Source organism: Vollenhovia emeryi, unplaced genomic scaffold, assembly GCF_000949405.1.
Source record: "Vollenhovia emeryi isolate VEMERY1.0 unplaced genomic scaffold, V.emery_V1.0 DF939172.1, whole genome shotgun sequence".
Lineage (NCBI taxonomy): Eukaryota > Metazoa > Arthropoda > Insecta > Hymenoptera > Formicidae > Vollenhovia > Vollenhovia emeryi.
This window is the reverse complement of record NW_011967194.1, coordinates 1,036,554-1,063,430: the sequence shown is the minus strand read 5'-3', so window position 1 is coordinate 1,063,430 and position 26,877 is coordinate 1,036,554. Positions and strand designations below refer to the sequence as shown.

At 44.4% G+C, this 26,877-nt stretch overlaps 3 protein-coding genes across 6 annotated transcripts; 1 reads left to right on the top strand and 2 right to left on the bottom strand.

Annotated features, from left to right (window-relative positions):
- Positions 1–292: 292 nt before the first annotated feature.
- On the top strand, positions 293–2,029 carry LOC105563765 (protein phosphatase inhibitor 2-like). Of its 2 annotated transcripts, none has more exons than XM_012015653.1 (4): positions 293–566; positions 1,156–1,326; positions 1,432–1,511; positions 1,573–2,029. In XM_012015653.1, exons 1-4 carry the CDS (start codon positions 487–489, stop codon positions 1,785–1,787), a joined length of 546 nt encoding a protein of 181 aa, XP_011871043.1. In that variant the 5' UTR covers positions 293–486; the 3' UTR covers positions 1,788–2,029. The 2 variants fall into 2 exon arrangements, with proteins under 2 accessions (XP_011871043.1, XP_011871044.1); XM_012015654.1 differs by lacking the exon at positions 293–566 and adding an exon at positions 956–1,070.
- A 117-nt stretch (positions 2,030–2,146) lies between these two features.
- Positions 2,147–4,875, bottom strand: LOC105563764 (tRNA pseudouridine(38/39) synthase). 2 transcript variants are annotated; one of them, XM_012015652.1, is made up of 7 exons: positions 4,615–4,875; positions 4,385–4,515; positions 3,725–4,293; positions 3,352–3,643; positions 3,135–3,271; positions 2,414–2,516; positions 2,147–2,247 (listed from the first exon to the last, which is right to left on the bottom strand). In XM_012015652.1, the coding sequence occupies exons 1-6, from the start codon at positions 4,690–4,692 to the stop codon at positions 2,443–2,445; spliced, it is 1,281 nt and encodes a 426-aa protein (XP_011871042.1). In that variant the 5' UTR covers positions 4,693–4,875; the 3' UTR covers positions 2,147–2,247; positions 2,414–2,442. The 2 variants fall into 2 exon arrangements, with proteins under 2 accessions (XP_011871042.1, XP_011871041.1); XM_012015651.1 differs by having other exon boundaries at positions 2,147–2,516; positions 4,615–4,873.
- A 3,656-nt stretch (positions 4,876–8,531) lies between these two features.
- On the bottom strand, positions 8,532–24,729 carry LOC105563763 (gamma-aminobutyric acid type B receptor subunit 2-like). Of its 2 annotated transcripts, none has more exons than XM_012015649.1 (16): positions 22,760–24,729; positions 22,374–22,541; positions 21,459–21,812; positions 20,704–20,937; positions 18,864–18,924; positions 18,183–18,417; positions 17,802–18,042; positions 17,599–17,721; positions 17,340–17,450; positions 17,042–17,266; positions 16,228–16,410; positions 15,520–15,619; positions 15,108–15,219; positions 14,161–14,702; positions 13,335–13,601; positions 8,532–12,481 (listed from the first exon to the last, which is right to left on the bottom strand). In XM_012015649.1, exons 1-16 carry the CDS (start codon positions 22,922–22,924, stop codon positions 12,267–12,269), a joined length of 3,336 nt encoding a protein of 1,111 aa, XP_011871039.1. In that variant the 5' UTR covers positions 22,925–24,729; the 3' UTR covers positions 8,532–12,266. The 2 variants fall into 2 exon arrangements, with proteins under 2 accessions (XP_011871039.1, XP_011871040.1); XM_012015650.1 differs by having other exon boundaries at positions 8,532–12,460.
- Positions 24,730–26,877: the final 2,148 nt, after the last annotated feature.

Sequence of the window (26,877 nt, the reverse complement as noted above, 5' to 3'; positions counted from 1 at the left end):
GAAAGAGAGAGTGCGTCCGTTTCACGCACGACGCGCATCATTTATCCTTGTTACTCACGAAATGTTAAAGAAGGATAAACGATCTGCACTGTGCGCATCGTGCGTGAAAACGTAAAGCGTACCCGGTGAGAGAGACGGCGAATCCCGCGAGTGCCGGCCGTCTCTTTCTAAAGCCGGACGCGGCGGATGATGCGCGGCGCGATCCATAGTTTCCACGGCTACGGTGGAGAGAGAGATGGCGCGAGAGATCGCTTCCGCGGGCGCCCGTGGGGCGCGCGCGGGAGGCGAGAGAGAGAGAGAGAGAGCAGAGGATGTTGGGGTTGGGTTGGTCGGGAGATGCGCCGTGAGCGAACGAGCGAGCGAGCGACACCGAGTGACACCCAGCGCGCGCGAGGCAGGTTATTCCGCCGGAGCGAGATCCATTGGTAAACATGCAGCCGCGGTATCGCCGCCGCGAGTGACCCGACGTGATTGCGCCCGACTATAATGGCAGAGAACCTGTCGAAACGGCCTTCCAAGGGTATCCTCAAGACGTCCAGCAGTTTTGACAATCCGGAGGCGCCTAGGTGAGACACGGGTTAATTGAATTTCGATACACGCTCGCGTAAAAATAGAGGCGGCGCGCCAATCCCGCCGTCTCTCTCTCTCCCTCCCTCTTCCTCTCGTCGACGTCGACGGCGGGCGAAGCGTGACTCCGCGTGTCACGCGCGCCCGCCGATCGTCCCGGTATTTATAAATCCCCGTGTCCACGCGGGCCGCGCGTCCGCCGACGGAGGAGAACATCGCCTTGGGCTTCCCACCCCGGGGATACGCGACTCGACGTTACGGCCTCTCGCTCCGGCATCGCCTCGAAAGCGCATTCGTTCGGCTTCGCGAGAGAGATTACCCCCCCCGTTGTGGGAGAAAAAAACCTACCGGGACTTCTTTCCTTAATTTTTTTTGTTTATCGGAATGCGCCTGTAAAGTATCCGTGGATTTCCGGAGTCGTTAAAGTTAAAGGGGGGAGGGGGAAGAAAAAGTAAAACCGGTTAAATACTCTTCAAGATGTAAAGCAATTGACATTACCCGGCGTCAGTAGTTGACATAGATTCTATTTTTAGACCCGACGATGAGCACCGTTATTTTTTATTTACCTTACATTAATGAAACTTGCAGACCGAGCAAAGAAACAACATGGGACGAGATGAATATTATCGCCACTCTTCACCCTGCCGACAAGGACTACGGTCACATGAAGATCGAAGAGCCAAAAACCCCATATAATTTCGAAGGCCTCCAAAATGAACATGAATTTGATCAATTAGATGCCAGCGCTCTCGCAGCGAAGTGAGTAGACGTAATCATTATACGTACATATCGATTAAGAACGTGACGTCAAGCTGTACGCTCGTACATGTATCTGATATTATTTGCTGGATTGCTAAAATTCAGATTAGCTGGAGGTAGTCAGCCGAAAATTTTTGAGGCATCCAGTGAAGAAGAGGAGGATGAAGAAACTCCTGAGGAAAAAGGTGAGACATCTCTTTTATTTTGCATAACATACATTGTTCACCGTTGACGCATTCGGTTTAGAAAGGAGAAGAGCTTTCGAGGCGAAAAGAAAGGGCCATTACCGAGAGTGGCATGCTGTACAAATGGCGAGACGACTTTTAGAGCAAGACGAATTGGAAGAAGAGGACGAGGATGGCGAGGGTAAAAACAATGAGGAGAATTCGTCGGAGGAAGAGAGCAATTTTGACACTCGATTCAAATGCATGCCGTCCTGTGATAGAACCGAAAAGAAATAAACGAGACACATCGATTAATTATTTTCCTTCTAAATCGTCCGTCACAGTCACCATTTCGCAGCAGTGTCGACTTCGCTGTTTAACGCTACCGCGACTAAAGTGTGTGCTCAGGCAGCAGAGAAAGTGTTTAACATCAATTACATTTAAATGCCCAAACTAAATTTCGCATTTTTAATTATGTATATATAGCACTTTTTCATTAGCTCCATATCCTCTGTAAATAAACATTTTAAAAACCTGAATGTTTAGCATAAACTGCTGTTAGATTTTCCAAGACTAGATAAAATAACATTATGAGCCAGAAACACTAATACGCGCTGTGCACGGGAAGATTCGTCGCGTTCAATAATCGATGTTGATTTTCATAGATAACAAAAATTATAATTGTTACTTCGTAAAAGCTTCGCTCGTCGTTTCGCGTGTATTATTACAGGCCTATCGACGTTGCTTCACGCAGCTCCTGTAAAATTTAATGTTTCTGGAGAACTGATCGCTATCAAAATTTGACGAACAATAAGGCTGAACGCAGCCCTTTCACATATAGTGAAAATTTAAGACGCTGTATGTACTATTTACAGTAAGAAAATTATATGTGTATTTGAAACTGTTAGTATGTACGTACTTACACAAGTTCTGTGATTAGCATAGGCATATGCTATGTAACCTCGGACTGTACGACTTCAAATTTTCGTTTCTTCTCGTAATGTTTGATTTTATTTTCCAAACTCTCTATAAAAGTAACAGATTACACGTAGTTTAAGTAAAACTCAGTTTGTACTAAGCGGTTTACATAGTGTAGGCCTGTCCAAGTTGATCAAATTATATTCATTTCTTTAATGATGTACAATTGATTGCAACGCATGGATACAACGAACACGAGTTTAAATGATAATCTGCCCTCTTTCATTTCCTACACGTCTCGTCCGTCAAGAAAATGATGACTAGGAGAAACATTTTGCTCATGAATCCAATCTTGGACAGGCTTAACTTGATTCGTTGTACTGTCGATAGAATGTACATTTAGGAAATTGTAATCTCAAGTATAGAACACGTCCAAACGCGGCGATATTGTGTTTAGTATAGTGTTAAAAAGAGGAGAACATAAAATCACGTATATGATCATCAAAGTATTTTGAGTGTCTGTATTACGGTCGAATACAAATCATTAAGACTAAAAACAGTGTATTTGTATGAATGGTATCTCGAAATTAATAAATGTAGGCTGCGTCTTAGATCAATGGTAAATTAAAAAAGAAAACGTTTTTGAATAACATATTGAAACTTAAGTAACGGCTTTACCGACAGATTTATGTTCACTAGCTTTGATAAAATTGATTATACACTTACCACACATTTCTCGTTTCATCAGTGGTTGATATCTTTTCGACTGTACTCCGAGAAGCAGGCAATCGCTTTGGAAATCAGTATTTTCATAGTTAACGAAATTTGCCAATTCCATCAGCATATTTTTTATCATTGTGGATCTGCGTATAACGAAACAGAAACATTGTTACAAAATCGATCACGTGTACAATTATGTGGATTTCTTTTTCAATAAACATACTTTATAGTATTGAGCGCCCAATCCTGTTGTAATATTTTAATAGTGTGTAACAATTCATTTTCGTCGATGAACCATTTTACGCTTTCATAATCGCAGTACCAGAGATTCAATGGAACGTGATGAGCCATATTGTACTGCGGCTTCTGCGGACAGGTATCAGTGTTCAGAAGCTTCAGGGTTATCTCGGGTTCCTCTTTCCTTTGCCCAACCAACAACAAGATGCCCATTAAACAACGAATTTGATGCCACAGGAAGGCTTGACTCGTAATTTCCAATTCGCACATATCATAGCCTTCAAATCAAAATAAAGGACTTGCCGTGCTATACTGTGATATTTTAAGGATAACAAGCAAGTGAAGAAATTCAATATTACCTGTAGACTTTTCCACGCTCTGACCACTAATGGTAGTCACTTTTGCATCAAATACAGTTCTTTTAAAATTAACTACACCATTGGCTACGTCCATTTTACAAATATTACGAAAGTCGTGATCTCCTACAACATACTTGGCAGCTTTGTCCATGGCATCTGTGTCTAAATTGCCTCTTGGGAAAAAGTACTTGTACCTTCTAAACTTGCAGTCGAATCTCGCGGAGAAATTAGACGCGACCGGACACCAGGCTATACACCTTATATTCGCTGGCAGTAATCTGTTCAAAATTTTACAATAGGGCAACTCGTCCGACAAGTTGTCTCGATTCTCCGGTTCCAATCTACTGCGTACGTCCAGCGAGATCACTTGCGCGAACGAGCTAACACCTTTATCGGTTCGTCCGCAACGATGGTAATTTGCGCTCTCGCGGGATTCTATGCAGCAGCTTTTTAACAGAGCTGCGAACAGATGATGCTCGATAGTGTCGCTGCTATCCTCCTGTACGGCGAAGCCGTGGTAGTCCCAGCCGAGATAATAAAATTTCAACATAATGTGCCTCTTGTGACACCTGCAATTCAAATTGTAGGATAAGTACGAGTGAGCTATAGGACTTGAATGAAAGAAGATCATGATGATGAGTTCAAGAGCAACATATTTACTTTGAAAAATCAAACGATCTTCTTCCTTTCCTTGGCTTCTCTTTCTCTAGTTCTGTATCCGTACTTTTCGCAATTGACGATTGCAGCTGTTCGTTGCGAGCTTCCAACTGCAATATCTTGTCGATCAATTCCTGCAAGCCAGAAACGTCCACGCGCAGATATTAATATACGTAACGATACAATTTTATCACGCCAAGTGTCGCACAACTGCGTGTTTACAAACGTCATACCGATTTGTCGAGCATCTCCAACTGTTCTCTCGTGCTTTTTCCTGTTTTAACGCGTTTCCGCGGGACCTTTGCCATCATCACACGGTCGCGACACCGAGACTAAGCCGCAGTAAAACACAGGAGTACACTTGCGGGTCCTCTTTCTGTCGAATAAATATTGCGGGCGTCGAAAGTACGGGTTATGTGTCACGCACGCTACACGTGTTCACAGAGCGCACACGATTCCTCGTGATCCGAGAGTGGAATAGATTCCCCTACTTTCGTGCCACATGCTGTAAGTGAGCTCTTCCAGTTGCTCAGTCCGGCTGCGTCACGGGATTTCGAAATAACGCTCCTGTTACTATTAGGTGTACAAATGAATAATCCAAACTTTTTTTAAGCGACTAAGAAAATAAGTTTAAATAATTATAATTTTTCGCTCTTTTAAGATTATGTAATTAAAAATTACATTTAATATGGCGGAAAGCTCAGCATAACTGCAAAAATTATTCAGTTTAGTAAAGTCAAAAATGGCAACGGATAAGGTGCATATCCTACATATGTCTTTCTCTTCTCAATAAGCAGCGTAGAAAGTCTTTCTTGTGAAAAATTGTTACGGGTGATGAAAAGTGGATACTCTATGACAATCCGAAACATAGAAAATCATGGGTAAATTCCGGCGAACCCACAACATCGGTCGCCGCAAAGCCTTTCTTTTAAAATAAATCTTAAATATAGCTGAAAATTTTGGATTATTCATTTGTACACCTAATAGAAAAGCATGACACGCGAGGAGGTTACTGAAAAAGTTTCACTTACCCCTCGCGGTCAATCGCTGCATTACCATCGCACTTACCGACAGCCGAAGGCTTGATTTATTACCGGCAACGCCGGTAATGCCGGCAATGCAGAAATTGACCGCGAGAGAGCACAGCGGTCTTCAACAACCTCCTCGCTCGTCATGCTTCTCTAATACCAGGAGCACTAGTTTGAGATTCCGGCGTGACGTGCTTACCAGGGTACCTATCGTGGAAATGTTCGGAACGGGGATTCTTCCGGCAGGAATAATTCCGTTTTCCTTAAAAAATGCACCCAATAAGAGATCTAGAACATAATTGAACAATTCTCCGATCAGTATTCCGAAAATTTCCATCTTCATTTCCATTTTCTTGCAGAATACGTTATATTCACGCTGTTACATACCATAACTTATAATACATATTTGTAATTTATTATTTGCTGCGAGATGCGTGTAGTATTTCTCGTCGTGCGTTAAGTGAACGACAAAACAAACATATGAGCGACACGGAAATGACGCCCCACGCATATTATGTCCAAATTTTCGTGCATGATCCGTTTACAAGTGTATCAAATCAAATGTGGTCGGAGATAATCGGATGTGTATACCGTTTTCTCTCTGGCTACATCTTACCACGTCTGATTTGATATACTTATAAACGGATGCATGAAAACATTTTCTCGAGTGAACAGAATTCGTTAATTTAATCGATGCCGATAAGTCCGCGGAATGTACATACACAGAACGTATGTAACTTATAGTCGCGAGCAAAGTAATGCAAAATACTAAGTACGGAATTTTCCATGACGTAGGCGGGGCAACGAATTCTCAACGGTTTTTGGTTGTTTTTCACTCGGCGCGGCATCGCGTACGGCGTCACGCGTGCCATCGTGTAGAAGGTCAACCGCGCTCACTCGCTCGCCGTACGTCGCGCCGGCAGGCAGTGGCGAGAGTCCGCTCCGTGTGTGTTATTACTTTTGCGTTGTCGGTTTCCAAGACTCGATCGCGATAAATGTAGGGATAAAACGCTATTGATTTGTACACTGCTATCAGTAACAAGTAACGTTCCTCGATTAATTATTGAGTTTCTGCAACTTGTAATGAGAACCGTACTTGCGTGTTGCGCCGACGGCTCTTTATCAACGTATACATGGACATTTTACGAGACTAACTACTCCCAGTGAGAAATGATTCGTCGATCGACGTCGAAACGACGTCGAATCGACATCGACACCGTCGAATTGACGTCGATTCGACATCATTTCGACGTCGATCGACGAATCATTTCTCACTGGGCTCATCTAAAATACGAATGTAACCGTGACAAAGATTGTAAAATATCGTTTCGATGCGGACTAATAACGACTTCTTTGCCGCATATTGTGCTTCCGATGCTCGCGTTGCGTTTTATATCGCCAATTCAAGAGCGTTTTATCCACTAACCTATTCTTCTGAATCAAAAATGTTAGTTTGAGTAATTTGTATGATCGAGAGTCACGCGATATTTGTTAATAATATTTCGTACGTTTCGCGATATTTTACGTCGCGTACGGGATGATTTTCGCGAGTGAGTATGTGAGTGTAAGTGCAACAAGGAAATCTGAGAGGATGAGGAGGTTCTAGGAGACATCGGGCAACGGCAGAGAAATCGGTGAGGTGAGTGTCTTATAATACATTTTTATATTATGTGCTACTTGTGCAAAATAAAGCATCTGTTCTGTGCATTTCTTTTATCTAATCAAATGATTCGAACGAGGATTCGAATAAGTGTTAGAGACGAATCCATACGTGTCAAATTTTGTGAGTTTATATTTAAAAGACTTGTTCAGTATTCTATATAATTATTTTAATAAATACTTATTATAAAAAATATAAAATAGAAAGTATATTTAATACAATAATTTATGTATTGTTGCAGTTTAACATATACAGTTAGCGATGTACAAGTTTGCTGTTGCGACTCGTATCAGTGAGTAATAAATTACTTGTTATTTTTAAGTGACGTTGCGCATACAATTAATTACGTCTTTGTATGCATACAAATTTGGTGAATTATGCAATGCTCAACCAAAAATTGCGCGCGTTCTGTCATTTCTAGTATATCTAAAACGCGAGTTGCAAACAGGACTTTATAAGACATTCCGTTACAAAGTTTTTACGCGATTTTTAACTTCAGTTGGAATAAATCTAATATTTTTATTTTCTCGACAATCCGACCGTAACTTGAGAATCAATTAAAAATTCCGAGCTCGCGGTGCAATTTACAGCGTCAAATCGAGCAAAGAAAACGCGGCGCGTGTTGCGGGTATATTTTTTAATTAAAAATTGGGGAATAGGTAATATTTAAAATTATACTTACTGCAGTAAATGCTTCGTGCTTGTAATGTGTTGAGGGCGTTTCTTTTCTCGTCGAACGAATTGTTAGCGAAAAGATATGTGCATTGTCCCCAATCGAAGGCCTCGAAGGACACAAAGGTTCTCAACGAGGCACAGTAGATTTCAATGTACAATTAATGAATTGATTAGTACACTCAATCAGTTAACAAACTATAATGATATCTTAATAACTCCTACCTTGCGAGTCGGTTATTTACACGATTTAATGTTATTATTAAACGCGGAAAGATTAATTTGGATTAACTGGAAGGCGAGACTGAGAGGGTGGGATGAAAAATTGCCGAGAAAGAAATCTCGAAAAGTAAATAACTAGCTATCGCGGAAAATAATAAAGGCGAATAATGCTTGTTGAATTTTGCAGTAAAACGTTATTTCAATAGAAATATTTTAATCCAAATGCGAATTTGTGCACGTGCACCAAAAATCTAAACCGATGCAACTTTCGCTGTTTGAATTTTCTATTTACATTGCAAAACTATTCAAAAAATGAATTGTATTATTACTGCTTTGTTTATTCATGATGGATTGTGATCGCCTGTTATATTCAAACTTGAACAGAGGAGTTACTTTTTGATTGCCACTTAATATGCAAAAAGATTTGTTTACAACCAAGTGTCAAAAAACATTGGAATAGCATTTATATGTGGCACATTTATAATAAATGGCATATTTATATATTAATACAATATGCACACATGACTGTCTGGCTTGTTTGTCACGGTCTAAATTAAGAAGATAAGTATTTATTGAATGACAGCCACTTTATTGAGAGTAGACAGCGGTGAACATTAAGATTTCGCCTTGCGCAGCAATTATCTCGATAGACTTTAGATAGTAAGATATCACACGTGCCCGTAACTTGTAAGAATCCTATCCTTTTCCGGCATGCTATCGATCTCTCACGTTACGACGAGCCTCGATCGCCTCGTAAGTGCACTCGTAGACTATTTTACTCTCTTCTACTGCAAAAAATAGGCGAGCTAAAAGGACGGGAACGCGACCCGCGACACTGTGTTCTTAACTTGATTCACACGAGAACGGGCTTTCTCTCTCTCTCTCCACAATCCCTTTGAATTTACTTATTTTTTGCAGAGTTCCTTCGAAATGGAGGTACGATGGATATTTTGAATGCGTGATAATTGACGATACATGCATTGTCTCTTGCGAAAATATATGTACAGGGGTAGAGAGATGCAAATAGTAATAATATATAAAAATGGATAACAATGTCAACAAATGTTAAATTACCTCCTTAGAATCGTTACTCCTCGCAAGTAATGCGGAGTAATTGATAATAAAACTTCGCAAGATACTCCTAGTTATATTGAGAAATCCTTGAATTAAAAGAAATCGGCGGGAATATAGAGCTTGCCGAGATCGCATGCTTAATCCGTGTTAACTCCGTTTCGGTTCTTATTAAAATTTAACTGCACTAGTCACATCACTCGATCGAAAGACTCGGAAGAAAGAAACTTTCCTCTTTGCGAGAAGTGGTACGAAAGAAACTGTACCAAGTTTCAGCGGCAATATTTCAGTTTCCAAGTCCGGCGATCGGATTTTGCAGAAGAAAAATTCCAGTCGATCACTTTTAATTCGCCCATTTTTCACAAAGACACGTCAGCACGTGACGTATGTATCTCAAGGAAAGAGCGCCTCGTCACTCTTTATCACACTCACTTAATCACCTTCGCTGCACGCACGCATACATTAGTCGCATATGTAGATTATATTGCTGTCGAGTTTTCTCCTATTTTTGTTTGCTCTTGTGACCATTTGTAAAAAACGTTTGGCATGGCTTGCCTACCGGCGACACCACTGACTTACGTAATTATTACGGGATATTAAGATCATGCTCTAACAATAGGAATACGAGTACAAACGCGTCGAGTGTTTCGTCATGCGTACCGACCGGTATCGGCCGGAAATAAATTTATCCTTAACTTATCTGAATATTGCACCGTGTTGTTTAGCGCGTCGTTCCTCCGGCTAAAACGTTCGAACGACGCGAGACCGTTATTGAGAGTCGCGATGTCGCCCTTGATGAATTTGAAATCGTTGTGTCGCTACGTTTAAACAACGAGCTGCGCGACGAACTTCCGCCTTCATGCCGTAGAACGGGAGGTATTGTTGCACGAGAACAAGGAACTGCGCTAAAAAAAAAGAGAGCGAGAGAAAAAGAAGAAAAGCGATCTTATCCTTTTCTTCCTGGACTCTCCGTTAACTTCGGTGAATATACGTCGCAAGTTACGTCGACTTAGGCCGCGCGCGCCGTCTGAAACCCCCGCAACTTAGGAAACTTAGGAATCTCTCGCGGAAATACTCACCGAGCTCTACTTTTAATGAGTTGACTCGCAAGTTGGAATAACGAAAACTCAATTTCACTCGTATAAAGGAGCGGTGTATCCGCTTTACCTTTCAACCGCACATTTTTCCCTCCGCGATCCGCATTCGGATACAGCCACCCCCGTTTTAGGGCAGGAGAGACGGTCAATTCGATTTCCCTGCGACCACGTCGTGGATTCGCGTAGAATGAATCGTGCTCTTCTATTACTCCTCGTAGAAAACGAAAGGATATGGAGGCAATTGACAATGCATGCATTGATTCGATTCGATTCGATTCGATAATTATCAGTTCTAGGGATATACCCGAAGGCATTTTATTAACATGCTCCGCCATACTCCTCGAGGTATTTTTGAACACAGCACCCTAGCGGAGAACGAAATATACTTGTGGTGAACGTTCACATAATTACCCCCTAGGATTGGCTAGACGCGCCAAGTTAGACGTGTGTACGTGTCTACGTGTCCATGTCCGTGTATATGTGTGTAAGTGTGTGTTTGTCTTGGGAAATATTCAATGAATATACATTACTTCGTAACATATATTTACAAACACATAGTTATTTATTTTAGAAATGTACGCGAGGGAAAACTTACTCTTAATATTTGTAAAATATTACCGCTTCTACCGCCTTCCGGCCTGAGATTTGGCGAGCCTCGTTAAAACGGGCGCTCGAAGGAGAGAACGGACGCGCTCCTAATTAACATGCTCTCGATATCTTTGCTTTAACAATCCTTACAGATTATATGTACACACATGCACACACATACATTCTCTCTTTCTTCCACTCTCACTCTCTCTCTCTCTCTCTCTCTCTTTGAAAAATACTTGTTAGCCGACGGAGACGCTTAAATGCAATCTCCTCATTCTCGTCGTCACGAACGAAAAATGCTTTACAAGTTGGAAATCATTACAACAGTCAACAATTAACTCTAGTTTCCGGTCTGCCGCGGCTGACAAATAGTCTTCTTTATTTTTTTTTTTTATAGATTTCCTGTAATTTGTCTTGTAAATATCTCGAAGGTATATATATTCGTTAATTAATTAACCGCGTTAACTAGAACTAGTTCAATGTTTCAAAGTCGCGTCACAAAAATATTCTTCGGTCGTACTAGGAAATATTTAAACAATATTTGTTCGCTAGGGTCTACCCCATCCTCTTTCCCTCTCCCCCGAAAGCGATACGCTATATCGATTGCATAGACGACCTCCGTCCCTACCTTCCCCCCGACTTCACCCTCTCGAAAATGCGTGTGCTATATCGTGGATACGTACCAAGTTTTTCCCTCGTTTGCTTCACCACAATGTTTGTTATATGTCACGTAACATGCTGCGTCACTAATGAGATACAGGATCTATTGACTGACGTTCAAGTAACTAAGTGTGCTCGATAATATCGCGCGCAAATCCGTACACTTACTCCGTTTACGTCTAGAACCGAATAACGACGATGAGACGAGCAGATATTGGGTTCTCGGGTGACTTTGAGTCTTCGAGCTCGCGATAGACTTTGCTGAATTTCTCTTTGGTTTTTTTTTTTTTTACCCTCTTTCTCCTCTTTATTTTCTCCCTCGTTTCGCCTTCTACGTTCCTACGCTTAAATAATCGTCGTCTTTAGAAAATATCTCTCGTGTGTTATAGAAAAAGTCTTACCTTTATTCGTCGACCGTTGTCTTTCTCGTATCTCGATGAGAGAGCTATACGATTCGAGCGTCATTATTACTAGAGCGTTATGTTACCCAATTTTCTTTTTCGTCCTCGTCCGCGCTTTACCGTGGATATATCGAGTGCTGTAGAGCGAGGACGCGAGAGACGGAACGAATAATTAATTAACCCGAGTGCGATGGCGTGGTAGCGCGGTGTTCCAAGTCCATCGTCATTTTTATAAATAAATCAACGGAGTGGTAAAAACCGTCTGAAATACGTTCGACTCAGCGATGCGAACGACGTCGCCGACCGCTCGCAACGATCTAAAAGACACGAACGCGCGAAATTAACTAATTAACTTATTGTTAGATAACCGATCTAGCACGCCCCGCACGATCGGTGAGTCCGTGACGGGAAACGTGATTTCGCGTGCGCGTCAACTCGCCGGCGCGGTGAGGAGAAAGCGTCAGGTCGCCGCCGGCTTGGCCGTTAGAGGTACTCGACGATGTCGCACTTGATGGATATATTCGGGCAACTAGCTATGTTCGAGCGATAGCCCCGCCTGGCAGTGCTCTTGTGCCGCTCGGTCAGGAGCTTCTGAAAGATGGGCAGAATCGTCAGATCCAGCAGTTCGCCATCCGACACGGCGCTGTACATCTTCGACACGTTCACCGCGGAACCACCTGCAACCAAGGTCGAGGACACTGGTCTCAACGTTCGTGGCGTTTTATTCTATCGTAGGCCTCGTTACATCCACGCCAAAATCTAGCACGCTCGACGTTACATCCTTCACTCTCGAAAGCAAACGTTCGAGGCGCATACACTTAAACACGATGTCCGAATAGACGGCTCGCGTATAGTTAACTTGGCGTGTATCACGCCGCTCCCTTGACGTACTCGAATAATGAAGATATGAATATTTCGCGAGACTCGGGCAGGTAATTATCCAATGCATTCAATTAGCCGGATATCAATAACTTGGCTGCTTAATTATGCTGCTATTTGGTCATATTATATACGTTGTTAATTTGTTGGCTCAACAATTTTGTTATCAAACGTTTGTTACCTACTTTACCATGAGTATTTGTAATTTGTCTCGCGAGACGCGACAGCGCTACTGAACACGGTACATGAATTCGGACGCAACGTTATTAATTTGCTACCAGTACTTAAACATTTAGTGTTTAATCGCGAAATCAATCTCGAACAAAGTGGTAAAGGTCACGTATTATGTTTCCAAACTGGCTTTCTCATATTTCAAATCATTATTGCATCGTAGGGCAGCCCACTGACTTTCGTTCTCTAGTTTTGGCGTAGGTGCAACGATATTTTTGTGCAGCAACAACTTTGCGGTATCTCGCTATCACGTAACAACATTATGTAAATCCAACTTAATTATTACGGAAAACTGACTATACGGCCACGAAATTTGCTCAATTAGGATTTGTAATTGTTAGGGAATTCTTTTCTTTCCGCAAACGTGCGCGTCTACGGCCGTTTAGTATTCCACAAATTTCCGTTGCTGTACGCGTAATCAACGAAACTGAGAGACGGTACCGTTCACGTCGCCGCTTCCAGCGCGCGCGTTCGCCGCGACGTGCTTGCCGTTGTGCATCGTCGCGACATTCGGGGTGCTCTGCACGTACTCCAACCGTGCCTGATGGCGCAGCTTCGAGCCCGCGTGACGGCACATCCGGCGCGCGACGCGGTGCGAGCACTCGACTATGGGGTGGCCGCCACCGATGTGCAGCCGCAGGCACTTCTCCTTCGTGCGCTCCGACATGGAACGCTGGATGATCGTCGACATCGACTCGTCGTACTTCCCTGTAAACAGAACACCTCATGTATCGTCTCACGTCCGCGTACAATGTCTAGAGATATCTAAGAGAAACCTAGGCTAAACGAATCAAATCTCGGATGCGAATGCCGGTTGACTTGGAAGGTTGAAAGAGAGAAACGTGCCGTTTCATGTAACAAGCTATAGCCTGGCGCGCTGTTTGCACGACTTGCAGAATAAATACTATTCGACAAATAAAAAGAAGCCCAATGAACGCAAATCAACCCTTAAAGCAATTCTTTCTTCTTTTCAAGTCACACAAGTAGAAGTAAGAAAATCACTTGCTTTACGTTATCAAAAGTGAAAATTCACTTCGAACTGCGGTAGGATTTTCCAACTGATATTTATCAAACACTTTTTTTATTCAACTTATGAATACCGCGCGCACTCTAAAGTCGGAATCTTTTTCAATACTCTTGTATATACATGTATTCTTGCAGCTTGCTCTTAAAAAATTGGTAGATTCGTAAAGCATTGTCATTTTCCGTAACACAAATTTTACTCATACGTGCGCCTATTGTCAAACGCGGGGACGCCGATTCTTACCGGCGTGCCGATGATTCGGTACGTATTGCAACGAAAAGGGCATCACGTGCTCGATGTAACTCTGCTCGTGGAGCTCGCCGAATGAGACGTTCTTGGTCGGCGGTGGCGTCGAGAGCTTCGCCCTGCGATCCTCCTTGCTCCTTCTCCTCACGCGGCACACGTGTCTCGCGATCTCGGTCTCCTCCAGGATCACGGAGTCGCCTTCCTCGACGACCGGCGGCACGAAACCGTAGCGCGCGGTCACGGCCTCGCTCGGCAGCGGCTCCGGGCTCCTGTGACGCTTCAGCAACGACTCCCCGTCCTTGGCCACCTCGTCGGGCTGGCTCTTGCGCCGCGACGGGTCCATGCCGCACGTATGCTTCATATGCGTCATCGTCGTCGGCGTTGTTATCGTTGTCGTTATTAACGATAGCGACGGCGGCATCGCGTCCAACGCCGCCACAGCGCCCGGAGAGGAGCTCTCCTCGATCGCTTGACTCGTCATAGCCATTCTCTCGGTGTCGATGATGATTGACGTGGCCTTCGAAAGGGACGCCCTTTTCCTAAAACAAGCACCACGCGACTACCCTGAGGATGGACGGCGAACCGAGTGTACCGGAAACTTTTGACTCGTGGTAAAGCGGGGTAAATGGATTACCGAAATACTTAAACGTTTGATCCCCTTTCCCCTAACTTTCGAGAAAAGAAGTGAAAAAGGAATGGACAAATTCAAAATGATGTGAACGATCTAGAGTTGATTGAGTTGATAGAAGACGTTTCTGAATTCTGTTAAGTTTCTATTTTATGTAACGCTTCGTAGAATTACCATCGAATTCTCTCAACGGTCAAACGAATCGATTAATTATTTTTGCAAAATAATTCGTCTATACATAATGGTCCATTTAACTACGTTCCGTGAAAGGGTTTCGGTCTAAAGGTGGAGTTTAATATCAAACGTGATTACGTACTTTGCTACTTGATCCACGTTGACGTAATCACCCTCTGGCTGCGAAACGGTTGATGAGTTCAAGCTGCACATGGACATTGATACATCGGTCGTCTCTGTGGTTATCGACGGTCCTGTCAAATAAATAAACCGAAATTATTAATACGGTGATTTAATGTTATCCATCGTTCCGCATACATTAAACTGGCGCAGAGTTTGTAATTTGTCCATTACTCTTGATTTAATTAAAATTCACAGTCCGGAATATTAAAAAGAGGGGGGCTTTTTGAAAAATTGTCTTCCGCGTGAGAAAAATATTACAGTTCATACATTAACATTTTAATTAATAACAACGCTACTTTGAAATTCCGTTTTGAATTTTATTCGACAAATAGCAAAATCTCTCTTAATAAGACATTAAATGGAATGTTTACCTTCCTTTTTAACGGCCTCTTCTGGCTTCGGGACCGGCAACGTGTCCACCGTCTCTTGCGTTTCGTTCTCAGCCTCCTCGCCCATTCTCCTTAAAAATCCCTGAAGTAATGTGCAAGATAATGAAATAACTTGCTCTGACCGCCACGCAGGAGCTCGATATAAGTGCGACATTTCTAGATTAAGTACAATATTACTTAAGCGTGCGAGTGTACTGAAAGCTCGTCGGAGTAATTTTAGATCGTTATTCTCAGAGGACAAACTGCACGAAGCAATGACGACGTGATTATTTATATATAACCGAATTAAGAACGGTGCATCGTTCGCTTTTCCGAACGTTAATCGAAAACCGCTATGATCCTCCCGCAAATTAGTCCACCACGCGGATGAGTGTTTTATTAAGTAGCATATATTTCGACAAGAAAACGTGAAATTTTAGCAAAATTGTTAGACAGAGGCAAACATGGAATAACGCAAATTATTATCCAATATATATTTTTTCATATATTTACAATTTTTCTTCATTTTCAACGAAGATTTAGTCTTTTCAATAAAGCTTTATTTCGTTGCTAACATTAAAAACTGATTTGTCGCAAAAGTTGGAGGAATAGAGACGGTTCCGCGATAGAAGGCGTAACGTAGCCGTCTGTGTTGCAAGTAATTCTTGCCAAGTAATGCCGTTTGGAAGTTTGACGAACGGAAAAACTTACCTGAAGCTCGGAATCCTTTTGCAACAATTGCTTCCGGAATTTTTTATTCGTCAGCTTCGCCTCTTTTAAACGCTCGTCGAGCTCGCTGACCGTCGAGTCCCTTCGTATTTTCAACATCGGCCTCAGAGTCGCCCTGGTCCGCTTATTTATCGCCCCTTGTGGATTTCTGCGTAACTCTATTACCTGAAAATCCCAAGAGACTTACTTGGCTTCGCCGGTCTCACCCCGAGAATAGAATAGGCGTTTATTATCGTTCTAGGGCAAGTCCTTTAAAAACATGAGCATAAAAAAAACATGAAATGTGTTTGAAACATTAACTAAAACAACTGTGTCAAAATTGCACAACGGAAAGAAAAACTTTATAGATAAATACTGCGAAATATAGACAGTACACATACATACTCTTTTTCTCTAGCGATGTAAATACAAATATAAATATAAATGGTAATATAGTAAAAAATATAATTAAAAAAAGGCGCGACAGATGTAATTGAAAAGTCTCTTTAAATAAGTGTATCGACTTAGAATTCCGAGCAGACTCTTGGAAAGAAAGCTCTATCAAAGATTCTGTGCCGTAATAAGAAGCTTGCAGAAGAGTGAGCGCGCGATAAATGGATAGTATCAAAGTAATCAATAGTATCATGCTTAAATGAAGGAGAACTTTTGTCAGACTTTGGCGATTTAAATCCGTTTGACAAAGTTTCACTTGGAAAAATGCTAAGCGGAAAGCATTCAATGAAGTAATCTCCTCGAACGTCTACGATCGAAGGTCAGCCGGCTTAAAATGCAAAACAGATAAGATGGAGAAACGTACCTTAGGAATAAAAACCAGACAAAGAGTGGCTGTACTACAAAATATAATGAACACCGCCAACATTATGAACATGGCGTCTTGTTTGTCAGTGAGCACGAAGCTTATAGCTGCACCGGTGACGCACATTATAACAACGTTGTATACGCTCATCCCCACGTATTTACTGTCATTTAATGCCGGTATACTAACGTGCCGCGTTTCCCATGCCAGAAAGGCACCGAATATCTGAAAGCCGAGTAAGTGCCTATCGTATGGCCATTTTATTCGCCGAGGCGCTTAGCGATGCAGCTTAACTTACCATTAAAAGGCCTTTGTATGCATATATGCAAAACAGATAAATATTCATTTGATTGCTCTGACAATACTCGTTTTCCGGGATGATTATTATATCCTCGCTGGAAGGGTGATGCTGCAATCGAGAGGCAATTCGCTCGTATTAACGCGGGCGCTCGATACGCGAGTTGAATTATGACAGAGGATAGAGAAATGTCAAATTGTGTAGAAAATTTATTGGCACGTATGTACGCGTAAACCTTATATAGATATTTGGTACTCACATAGGGCTCCATTTGCTTTATCGCCCGATAAAATGGATCGGCCACTTGCCACGTTGTCATGATCGTGAGATCGACCGCCAGCAATATTCCGACGACCATGAACAATTGGTAATCTTTTATCACCTGCATCACGGTACGGGCTTGTTAAGGTCGAACACGAAAGTGCGCCCCGCGTTCCCGTTACGGTCTCGTTAACGAGTTACCTTCTTATTGAGCTTCACGTCGGTGAATATGGAATGTACACGCCACGTTTTCGAGAACATGGAGCCGAAGGCCAACGAGAAACCAGCCATCAAGAGCCACGCGCGGGCCGTACAGATGTACGGGAAGGCCGCTACGCTCGATAATTGTGAGTCTAGTCCGAGGAAGATAACGCTGCTGTAGGTCAGCATACAACCGATGATGATGAGGTTGTTCAGATGAGGCGATGACATTTTGATGTATCTGTAATATTGAGTTTCGCGTGTGAGCCGCGCACGTTGGCTCCCCCGGGGGGGTTCTGGCAAAGTAATCTGGGAGCCAAATGGAGGAATCGTGTTACGCGCGTGTTCTATAATTGTTACGTATTACGGCGGAGCCGTCACCTTTGATTTCTGTATCTGATATTGATGGCGAGAAAAATGGATGCCATGACGATACCGACACTAGCGGCCGAGGCTAGCACCGCGTACAGCGTGATGTCCACGGTGGAGTGCTCGATTATGCGAACCGTCCTGTCTTTCGGCGGCGATTTGCCGTTCCACAGCAGGGCCTCTCTTCTCGTCAGGTCCAGGATGCCAGTAATGCTATCGTACTCGCCTACGTTTACCTCGCGGCCGTCTAAAAGGATCAAGAGCCGATGAGACAACATACCTATCTCGCGTCCGAAGCGGTTCATTTTTAACGATCTCGTTTCAACGTCCCGTACGCTTCTTAAAACGCATCGGCCGCCGCGAAAAATACACGCACCGACCCGTAAATTACGCCGCGACTGTGAAATAGCCGGTTGTCGATATCGAGCAAAAAAAAATAGTACCTGGCTAAAAACTGACGTAAATATATATTTTATTCATGGCGCAATGTAAAAGGATTCTTTTGTTGAATTAGAGTTGCGATCCGCGCTTTCCACATGACATATTTTCCATTCAAATGCCTTTATTAATTGCTGCACTGCAAGCCAGTGCTTTGAAATTTATTTCGAAATAGGTGATTTAATTTATCTGTTTAATATTAAATACAAAACTCTCTCTCTCTCTCTCATGCGCCAATATCGAGAACAAACTTACCCAGAAATTGTTTTAGAAGAATGTACGCTTTCCTCTCGTTGTCATAGAAGCGGACTGGCCCCTGCAAAATTTTATATTTCTCACATCCATGTCGCGTTATTATACAGGACGGTTACCACAGGCGATCGGGATCGTGGGTGAATCGGATTTTAAAATAAAAGCCCGCTCGCCGATTCAACTCGCTATCAACTCATGCCAATTTGCCCCGCTAACTCGCCCGGCGGTTTGTCATGTTTTTGATTTCGTTTTAATTTCAATTCGGTTCACCGCCGATCGGTCCCATTTTCCCGCACTGTTATTGCTACCGTACACACACACACACACACACTGACACAGGTATGCATCCCTTTTTGCTAAAACGCGCCCGACCGTGCAGTTGCAAAGCACTGCGTCACGGGTATGTATACGAATGAAAGAAAAAGAGAATAAAGAGAAAAAGGGCGAAAAAAAGTGCAACTCATTAAGTTGGCCGGTAACGCTCGCGCGGTTAGGCGCGCGTAGAAAAGTGATGGCCTGAGCTTCAAGACACTCGGGGGTCGGGCAAAAAGACGGTCAAGTGTAACACGCGCGCCCAGTACGAATGTTGATTACTGAAGAACACCCCGTCCCGTGCTCCTCCTCTTCCGCGTCTCTCTCTGCCCGCGACAGATACAAAGTGCCGAGCAGCTCGTCGTCGTCGTCGTCGTCGAGCCCACGCGCCCGACGATCGAAAGCGCAAGGGTTGCCGCTCGTCTAATGAGAGAACGTAGAGATCCGCTCTCCAATCTTCGCCTTTCTCTATAAACGTCTTCTTCTCCTTTATTCTCCCTCGTCTTTTTAAGCGACTTCCTCCCGGCTCCGCAATACCCGGGGGCAGTCTCTCGCGCCAACAATGGATATCTCAATGCCCTCGACACAAATAACAACTTGGCGAATTGGAGCTAAGTGACGCGAATCAATCGAGCGCGGAAAGAGAAATATTTTGCTTTGAGCTGCGGAAATTATCGTTAGAAGGGCCAGAGCGAAAGGTGATAATCTCCGGCGAATTTCTTTCTCTGCGACCGTAGGGGGTCTGGACAATTTATTGCGACTAAATACAACGAGCGATGTACAATTTATTTTGCGAAAGCGGACAAAAAAGACTTAAAAATTGAATTAAACATTTGCAGTATACATATTTCCGGACTGCGTTCTCTCGACTCGAAAGTTTGATATCAAGATAGACAAATTAAACTTGCGAAACATTAAAAAGTCTTACTCTCTTGTAGTCGTCTAACTTCTTAGATACCTTTTAGAAAGTCGTTAGCAACCGATGGCGTCAACGAAAAGTACCCCGTAAAATCGTAATTTTCTGAAAGAGAATTACTTTCCTTCCCGAGGAGATTTTCTGTTTATCAATTACGGCAGAAAACGTTAACTCTTTCATGACCGAGTTACTTTCTTCCCGTCGTTTTTTCTTTTATACTCGTACATTTTTTTCCCTCGGCGAACGTACGCCAAGTCACTGAGCCCTTTTAAATTTTGCAGGCGAGAACCCGTACGTTCTAGCAGTTACGAAAGGTACTGAATAAGTACACGGATCAGAGTCGCAATGCCTTTTTAAAGGCTGTTTAAAACCACTTATCGGCGATAAAGTAGGAACGGGAAACGTCATCTAAACTTGCTTATCCAAGATAATCTCGACAGAAAACTGCTACCGCTGTTTATGCTTGCCACGGCGGCACATTCTATAATGGCGCGGGCGTTCGTTTTCAGCACTAAAGGTTTTATGTCGAATGACATTATCCGGTTTGTGTTGGGCGCACGGGGGAGAGAAGGGGGTGTCGTTGCGGCGTGAAATTGCGAGGAGGGCCAAGCTTACCGTGACACCGTCGAAGCTTGTATTCCTGAGGGCATCGAGGAAGAGCTTCTCCCACAATACGTCCCTGTAGCGAAAGTCGGATATAGTCTGGTTGCGATGGAAGTGCCGTATCCTGCGCGCGACGTGTTTCACAGCCAGCGCGACCGTCCAGATGCCGTCGTACGTGTATCCGTGGAACCTCGAGTACTCGCTGCCCCGTCTCGAGTTGTACTCGGATTGATACTGGTCCGGGGTCTGGGGGGTGAAACGCATCAAACCGAATGCATGGAGACGCGCAACAGGCATGTGCCGTCGCGTATGACGAATCTCAAAGAGTCGTCGTATACACGTAGTTTCCATTCGAACCTCGCCACCTCCCGATCGCTCCGTGCTCCGTGGCGCGATTAAACGCAATTTTTGGGGACCCGATATTCCATCAGAAATGCACTCGAGCGGATATACGTGGGTACGATACTCCATCTGCGGATTCTTCAGCCAATCTGAATCGCGATGCCTCCGTAATCCTCTCGGAATCGTATTCGGCTACTCGCGTGGAATGGAAGAAATAACGTTCCGCCGCGCCGCGCCGCGCCGCCGAGGAAAGGAGACGCCTCGGATATGATTAAATTAGATTTAACGGGGAAACGATTTTTCGACCGATTCTAATTCAGAGGCCAAGTAATTTCCGAGCCGGGATTCGAGCTGCCCGGAGCCATCCGCGCGGATTTAATCGAGAAGCAACGATACTTGGCAGTCTCAGCGCGGCAGCTACTCACGATTCCGGACGTGGTGTGCTGCTCCTCGGTCGTCAGCGGAAGCAGATCCGTCAGGATGACACCGTGAAGAGCCTCGGACAGCTCGGAAGGGGCGCATCCGCCGCCCGGGCGCAACCACCACTCTCTGGTGTACGTCCCGATGATGACCCACTGATACTTTCTGCCGTACAAGCCGAACCTGTAAGCCTCGCAGAATATCTTCCTGGCCCATGCCTCGTTGAAATTTCCCAGGAGAATCCTCACGTCCCTCTCCTTGAGCTTCTCGAGCGCCGTCGTCACCTCTGTGGCAAAGCTCAGCGTCTCCACGAGCTCCATTTTGCTCTCGTCTAGATCGGCCACCAACCGATTATGCACCTGGAAACGCGATTCACAGGGTGGGATGCGGCTTGAGGGGGGGGGGCGAGAACTACCGCTTTCAATCCGAATGCTTATCACGTGCCATAACGTGAGCGCATTCGCGCATTTAGCTTGTTCAAGCAGGCCGCTAGCGATGGCAAATCTCCATTTATAATGTAAATGGAACAGTTGCTGCATATACATCACCAACGCCCGCGAGCGCGCGCGTGGAAAACGACGCGCTCTCTCGCGACGGGATTAATTAACCCTTTCATTTTCCCGAATTGCCTCCAACTGTCGAGAACCGCTGTTTGAATCGCTTTCTTAATGCCGCGGAAAATATATAAGAGAGTCTTGAGATTCTCAAAAGATGTCCTAATTTCTTTTCATAATATACCGAAGGAAAACCAGCGTTATTCGCCGTGTAAACGGCATCGTAGTAAATTTTAACCACCGCGTTCGTGGCAAAAACAAAAACGCGACTCCGAGGAGACCGTGGGGCGAAAAAAAATTTTGTTTTAAATTTCGTAAATTGCGTCTTTCCCCTCTTTTTCTTTGCTGCGTCAAGATCGGCTTTACCAGTGCGTATCTGGGCTCGTTCTGATAAATCGTGCCGACCCGGGTCCAGTTGAAGTGCGTGAGCAACGCCACTCGCGGCGCGTTGAGGGCATTTTCCGACGGCACGACCCTGAAGAAATTCGGGAAGCTGTTGGTTGTGAACATAGGGTGGGTGTCCGCGTAGCTGAGCTGCAACAGTAAGGATAAAAGAGGAATTGGTAAAGAACCGCATTCTTACGACCCTCGTGCCTGTGTGTCCGTTCCTTTTCTTTCTACCACTCCCGCCGTGCGTGTGCGCGTGACTCTGTGTGTGTGCACGAGTATGCAAATAGGCAGAAGAGCAAGAAGGAGGACGGGTCTCTCCGCGAACCATGAATATTTACGACGACGTTTTACCGTCGCATTACCTGCGTAAGGCGCCAGTGCTTCGAGGCTTTCGCTATCGGATCCGTGACCTGTGTGCAAGCACCACCGAAGAGTATCACCTTGTGCGGCCCATTGTGCATCATGTCGAAGAACGCCTTCATCCCGACGGCGGCACTACACTGCAATGCACACGATTTGTCATCCATTAATACTTTCGCGCTACGGGCTTCAAGATTCTACTACTGGCTTCGGGATTCAAGGCGAGCTCGAGGGAATGTCTGGGGACCGTCTGGCAGAAATCGGGGGAAATATTCGAAATACGAGATGCCCGAACGGGAAACAGTTTAAACTGTTGTCGCAAAAAATATTAGGCGCGATATTGCGGAACGCGTCGTTGCGCTCGCTTTTCCTCGCGCTTTCACGGTTTGCGTTTGCGTCAAGATGAAAAGTGATCATTTCTTATATCGAAAATCCTCTTTGATATTTGCGGAATCAACAAGTGTTTGTTGGTGTACAGCCAGAAAATGGAGAGGAAGGAAGAATAGACGCCAGATCGGTAGAAAGGGGCGAGTATCGTCGTAATTGTAGACGTCATCTCCTAATTAGCGGGAGATCCACTCGGAAGCTCGCGCGGGATTAAAATTGCGATATTAATAAATCTGGAGTAATTTAGAGCGCGTAAACCCCTTCGATTTTATCACGGACGTAGAAAATATCTGGACGGAACGTAAAGTACCCTTACGGACGCGGGGAGTCCCCTCTGAAGGGTGAGGGGAATCTATCGTCGCGGCCATCTTGGTGCCGGATATTTAGTGTCTATTGTCACATCGTCGGGCATTGTACGGCGTCAACTTAAGATCACTGCAGTAATTTCTATTTTCCGATTCCGGTCATTAATTCTCGATAAATATTTAAGTTATGATTATTTCATGTGTATATATGAATGTTTATTCGATATACATTCACGAATGTTATAGCAAATTTGGTTATCCGCATTATTCCGAATTAATGCGCATTAACGGCTGCTACATAAAAAATATATATTTAACACCATAATGATAAAATAATATCTTGCACTTTTACACTTTAGTATACTATGTACGATTGGTTATGGTGTCTGCTAATTCGATGTAATACATACATCTTGATTCGTTCCCAGCAAACACCAAAGCAACAATCGCGTAACATCACTGCAAATGTAATGTAACAGGCATGTGTTACATTACATTTACATTGATGTTATGTAACTGTTACTTTGGTGTTTGCTGGGTTATTAGTAATCAATATATAAGTGATTCATATATATAACTTAGTTTTGCATTTTTTTCCAAGTGAAAAAGCTTTATTCCTTTCAAGGCGTGAAAATAGATTACGTTCCGTGACGCTATCGAGTGTTGCCATCTTGGCACCTCATGTCCGTTACAATAGACATTTCATTCCCCTCACCCTTTGCGGACCACCCCCGCGACGCTATGCTCCGTCCAGGTATTCCCACGTCCGTGGATTTTATTTACTTCGGGGAGGGAGCACACGGAGAACTCTAACTATTTCATGCCGTAATGGTTTTTTTTATCATAATAATAACAATAATAGCGAAGGTATTTAAAATATTCCGTCGAAGGAAAAACTTTGTTCTCGCAAGTTGAATTTTTGCAGGAATAAATTTAATGCGAACGGTATATAAGCGCTTTGTGCGTTGTAGTTGAAATAACAGTTACAGCAGGCAGGGATGATCTTTGAGCCACGAGTTATATCTCAGCGACGAACGATCATTGGGACTGACATCGCATATTCCGTTTGAGTCACGGTGTCTACATGCCCCTTTGATATCAGCACCGTTTCGAGGGTTCTTTTTCACGTGGAAATTGATTCCAACGTATCGCTACATTCTCTTTGCGCTCGCCGTGGATGACCCCGTTCCGAAGACAAGATGTAAAAGGATATAATTGTACAGATGAAAATAGGAATTCTGGCTGGACAGATACGGAACGAGAGAAAGAGGGAGATAGAGAGCCCCTCCCCTCCTCCCCCCGGCGTACGAAGCGCTGAATCTATTATGAGCAGTCTGAGATCTCCAGCGAAATCAATCAAGATTATTTTGAAAATAGAAACGACTCGTTGCGAGCAAGCGACACTTTCCTCAATCGCTCCGTCGCTGACGTCGCGCGCCCATTATTTTTCTCCCCCGTGCGCCACATCCTTCGTCCGCCGTAATTACGTCGCAAGCTACTTACTATCCCGCGTTAATTCTTTATTGCATAAAAATTCATAAGGGTGAGCGCGACTGTTCTTCAAAATTTTTTTTAAAAAATTATATCCACATTTATCGCTACCTGGGGGGGATTCCGTCTCGCGTTTATTGCACGTCCTCTCGTTCTATTTTGCATCGATTTCCGATATACCGGTTATCACAGCGCAGAGATAAAAATCCGTCCTTGGAAATTACGTTACCAGAGAGAATCGTGCAACTCGAGGAAGAACTCTAAGTTCATTAGTCGCCGTTTAACGAACACCATATCAGAGATCCGTAAAGAAGCTCGCGGGGGAGCGTGAATCCCGAGCCTGTTTCGGACGCGCTATGGAAACGTTAGCGAGAGTCGTTTCATCGACTCCGCGTGCAACGCGGGAGCTGCCGCATTGTTGCGGCATTAAATGGCAAAGAATAATCCGCCATTGTACGAAAGAAAAGGTGGCGTCTGCTTTGCGCTTAGAGACGTCTCGGGTTAAAATCACGAGAGCGATATCGATTCAACGGGGCGGCAGATACCTTAATTATGTTATTGCGTGTCGCGGAGCGCCCGTGCGGAAAATTCGTCGCGTCGAAAAGCAGTAATTTCCTTGCTGCTGCGAGAGAGAAAGAGAGGGAGAGAAAGAGAGAATGGGAAGAATTAATTTTAAACTGCATCGCCCGATTACACGGTTGAATTAATCAAATCCGATGCGCATCGATCGGCGAGCGGGAAAAAGCGGCTCGCAGTGAAAAATACACGAAAATAGCCAGACGCGTGTCTACACGCGTGTTCGCCGTAGCTACTGCTCGCGCGGGCACTTGAAAGTAGCACGTGGCTCGGTGCTACTGTGTGCACCGATCGCGTACACGGCTCACAATATCCTTTCGGCAAGTAATCGGAAGCGATTAATCTTTCCCGTCTTCCCGTGCAAGCTGCTCCACTTTTTGTCGTCAGCTCAGCTTCCTCCGGGGGGGCTAACTTGGAGACTCTCATAATTCGATATGTCTGGAAGTCTCAGCGATTTTCCAAGCGTGAGCGCGCCGTGTCGTAAATCGCGACACGATTCTCCGGGTTCAGCGAACGAGAAATTATGTTGAGGAAGGGAAAAAAGAACGCTGTTTCACGGCTGTTTACCTTCCATTGCGAGGAAAAGGGGATAATGCTGTATTACGTGGTTGCGCGCGGACTAACGTTAAATGTACATGTATATATACACATATATATATATATAAAAGCGCGTCGCGCCTTATCGAAAGTACGCCGAGTATATTTAACGAGATAATCTTCTTTGCATTCTTTCTTTCCGGTCAGCGGACGCTCCGGGTGTGAGGCACGCGTGTAGAAAATTTCCGACAGGTCTCTACATCTGCTTTAGTGGTGCCATATTTCGCGGGGCGGCCGATAAGAGAGCAAAACAGCGACTCGAATCGCGCGTATAACAATAACACTCTGTGCGCCTTTGTTAGAGGCGCAATAAGTGTCTCTCTCTCTCTCTCTCTCTCTGTCTCTCGCGTCACCGGGGCGAAATAAAATTCCCTCGCGGTCGGGTGCTGTAAGTGAAAGAGAGGGCCGAGTGCCGAAAATATCTTACGTCGAGTGCCTCCCGCAAATCTTGCCGTTTCTCGAAATGAGAAAGCTGTGATTTACACCGTCCCGCAGTTCCGCTCAACGACTCGCCCGCGCATTGTTTTTCATAGGCATCGCCGCGACCCATAGCGCGCTCGCATAAATTTCCATCCATAATTCAAAGCGCGCGCGTGCACGTGCGCTCGCTCGCTCGCGGATCCGCGCCCACCCCCTTCGCGGATGCAGACGTCAGCCATGAAGGGACCTAATTCCGCGAGACTCGCGCGCGAGTTCGTACGGGCCGTCCGTATATAGTTCCAGACGCTACAGAGAAAGGTAAACGTAAAGTTTTCCCCTTCGAA

Coding starts and splice junctions, on each gene's coding strand:
- LOC105563764 (XM_012015652.1), bottom strand. CDS start 4,692: ATGATGGCAAAGGTCCCGCGGAAACGCGTTAAAACAGGAAAAAGCACG. Junction 3,272..3,351: donor TGGGCGCTCAATACTATAAA/GTATGTTTATTG, acceptor CGTTATACGCAG/ATCCACAATGATAAAAAATA. Junction 2,517..3,134: donor GATGAAACGAGAAATGTGTG/GTAAGTGTATAA, acceptor TTACTTTTATAG/AGAGTTTGGAAAATAAAATC.
- LOC105563765 (XM_012015653.1), top strand. CDS start 487: ATGGCAGAGAACCTGTCGAAACGGCCTTCCAAGGGTATCCTCAAGACG. Junction 1,327..1,431: donor GCCAGCGCTCTCGCAGCGAA/GTGAGTAGACGT, acceptor GCTAAAATTCAG/ATTAGCTGGAGGTAGTCAGC. Junction 1,512..1,572: donor AGAAACTCCTGAGGAAAAAG/GTGAGACATCTC, acceptor CATTCGGTTTAG/AAAGGAGAAGAGCTTTCGAG.
- LOC105563763 (XM_012015649.1), bottom strand. CDS start 22,924: ATGGATGACAAATCGTGTGCATTGCAGTGTAGTGCCGCCGTCGGGATG. Junction 18,925..20,703: donor CAAGCTTCGACGGTGTCACG/GTAAGCTTGGCC, acceptor AAAATTTTGCAG/GGGCCAGTCCGCTTCTATGA. Junction 18,043..18,182: donor ATCAGATACAGAAATCAAAG/GTGACGGCTCCG, acceptor TCAATATTACAG/ATACATCAAAATGTCATCGC.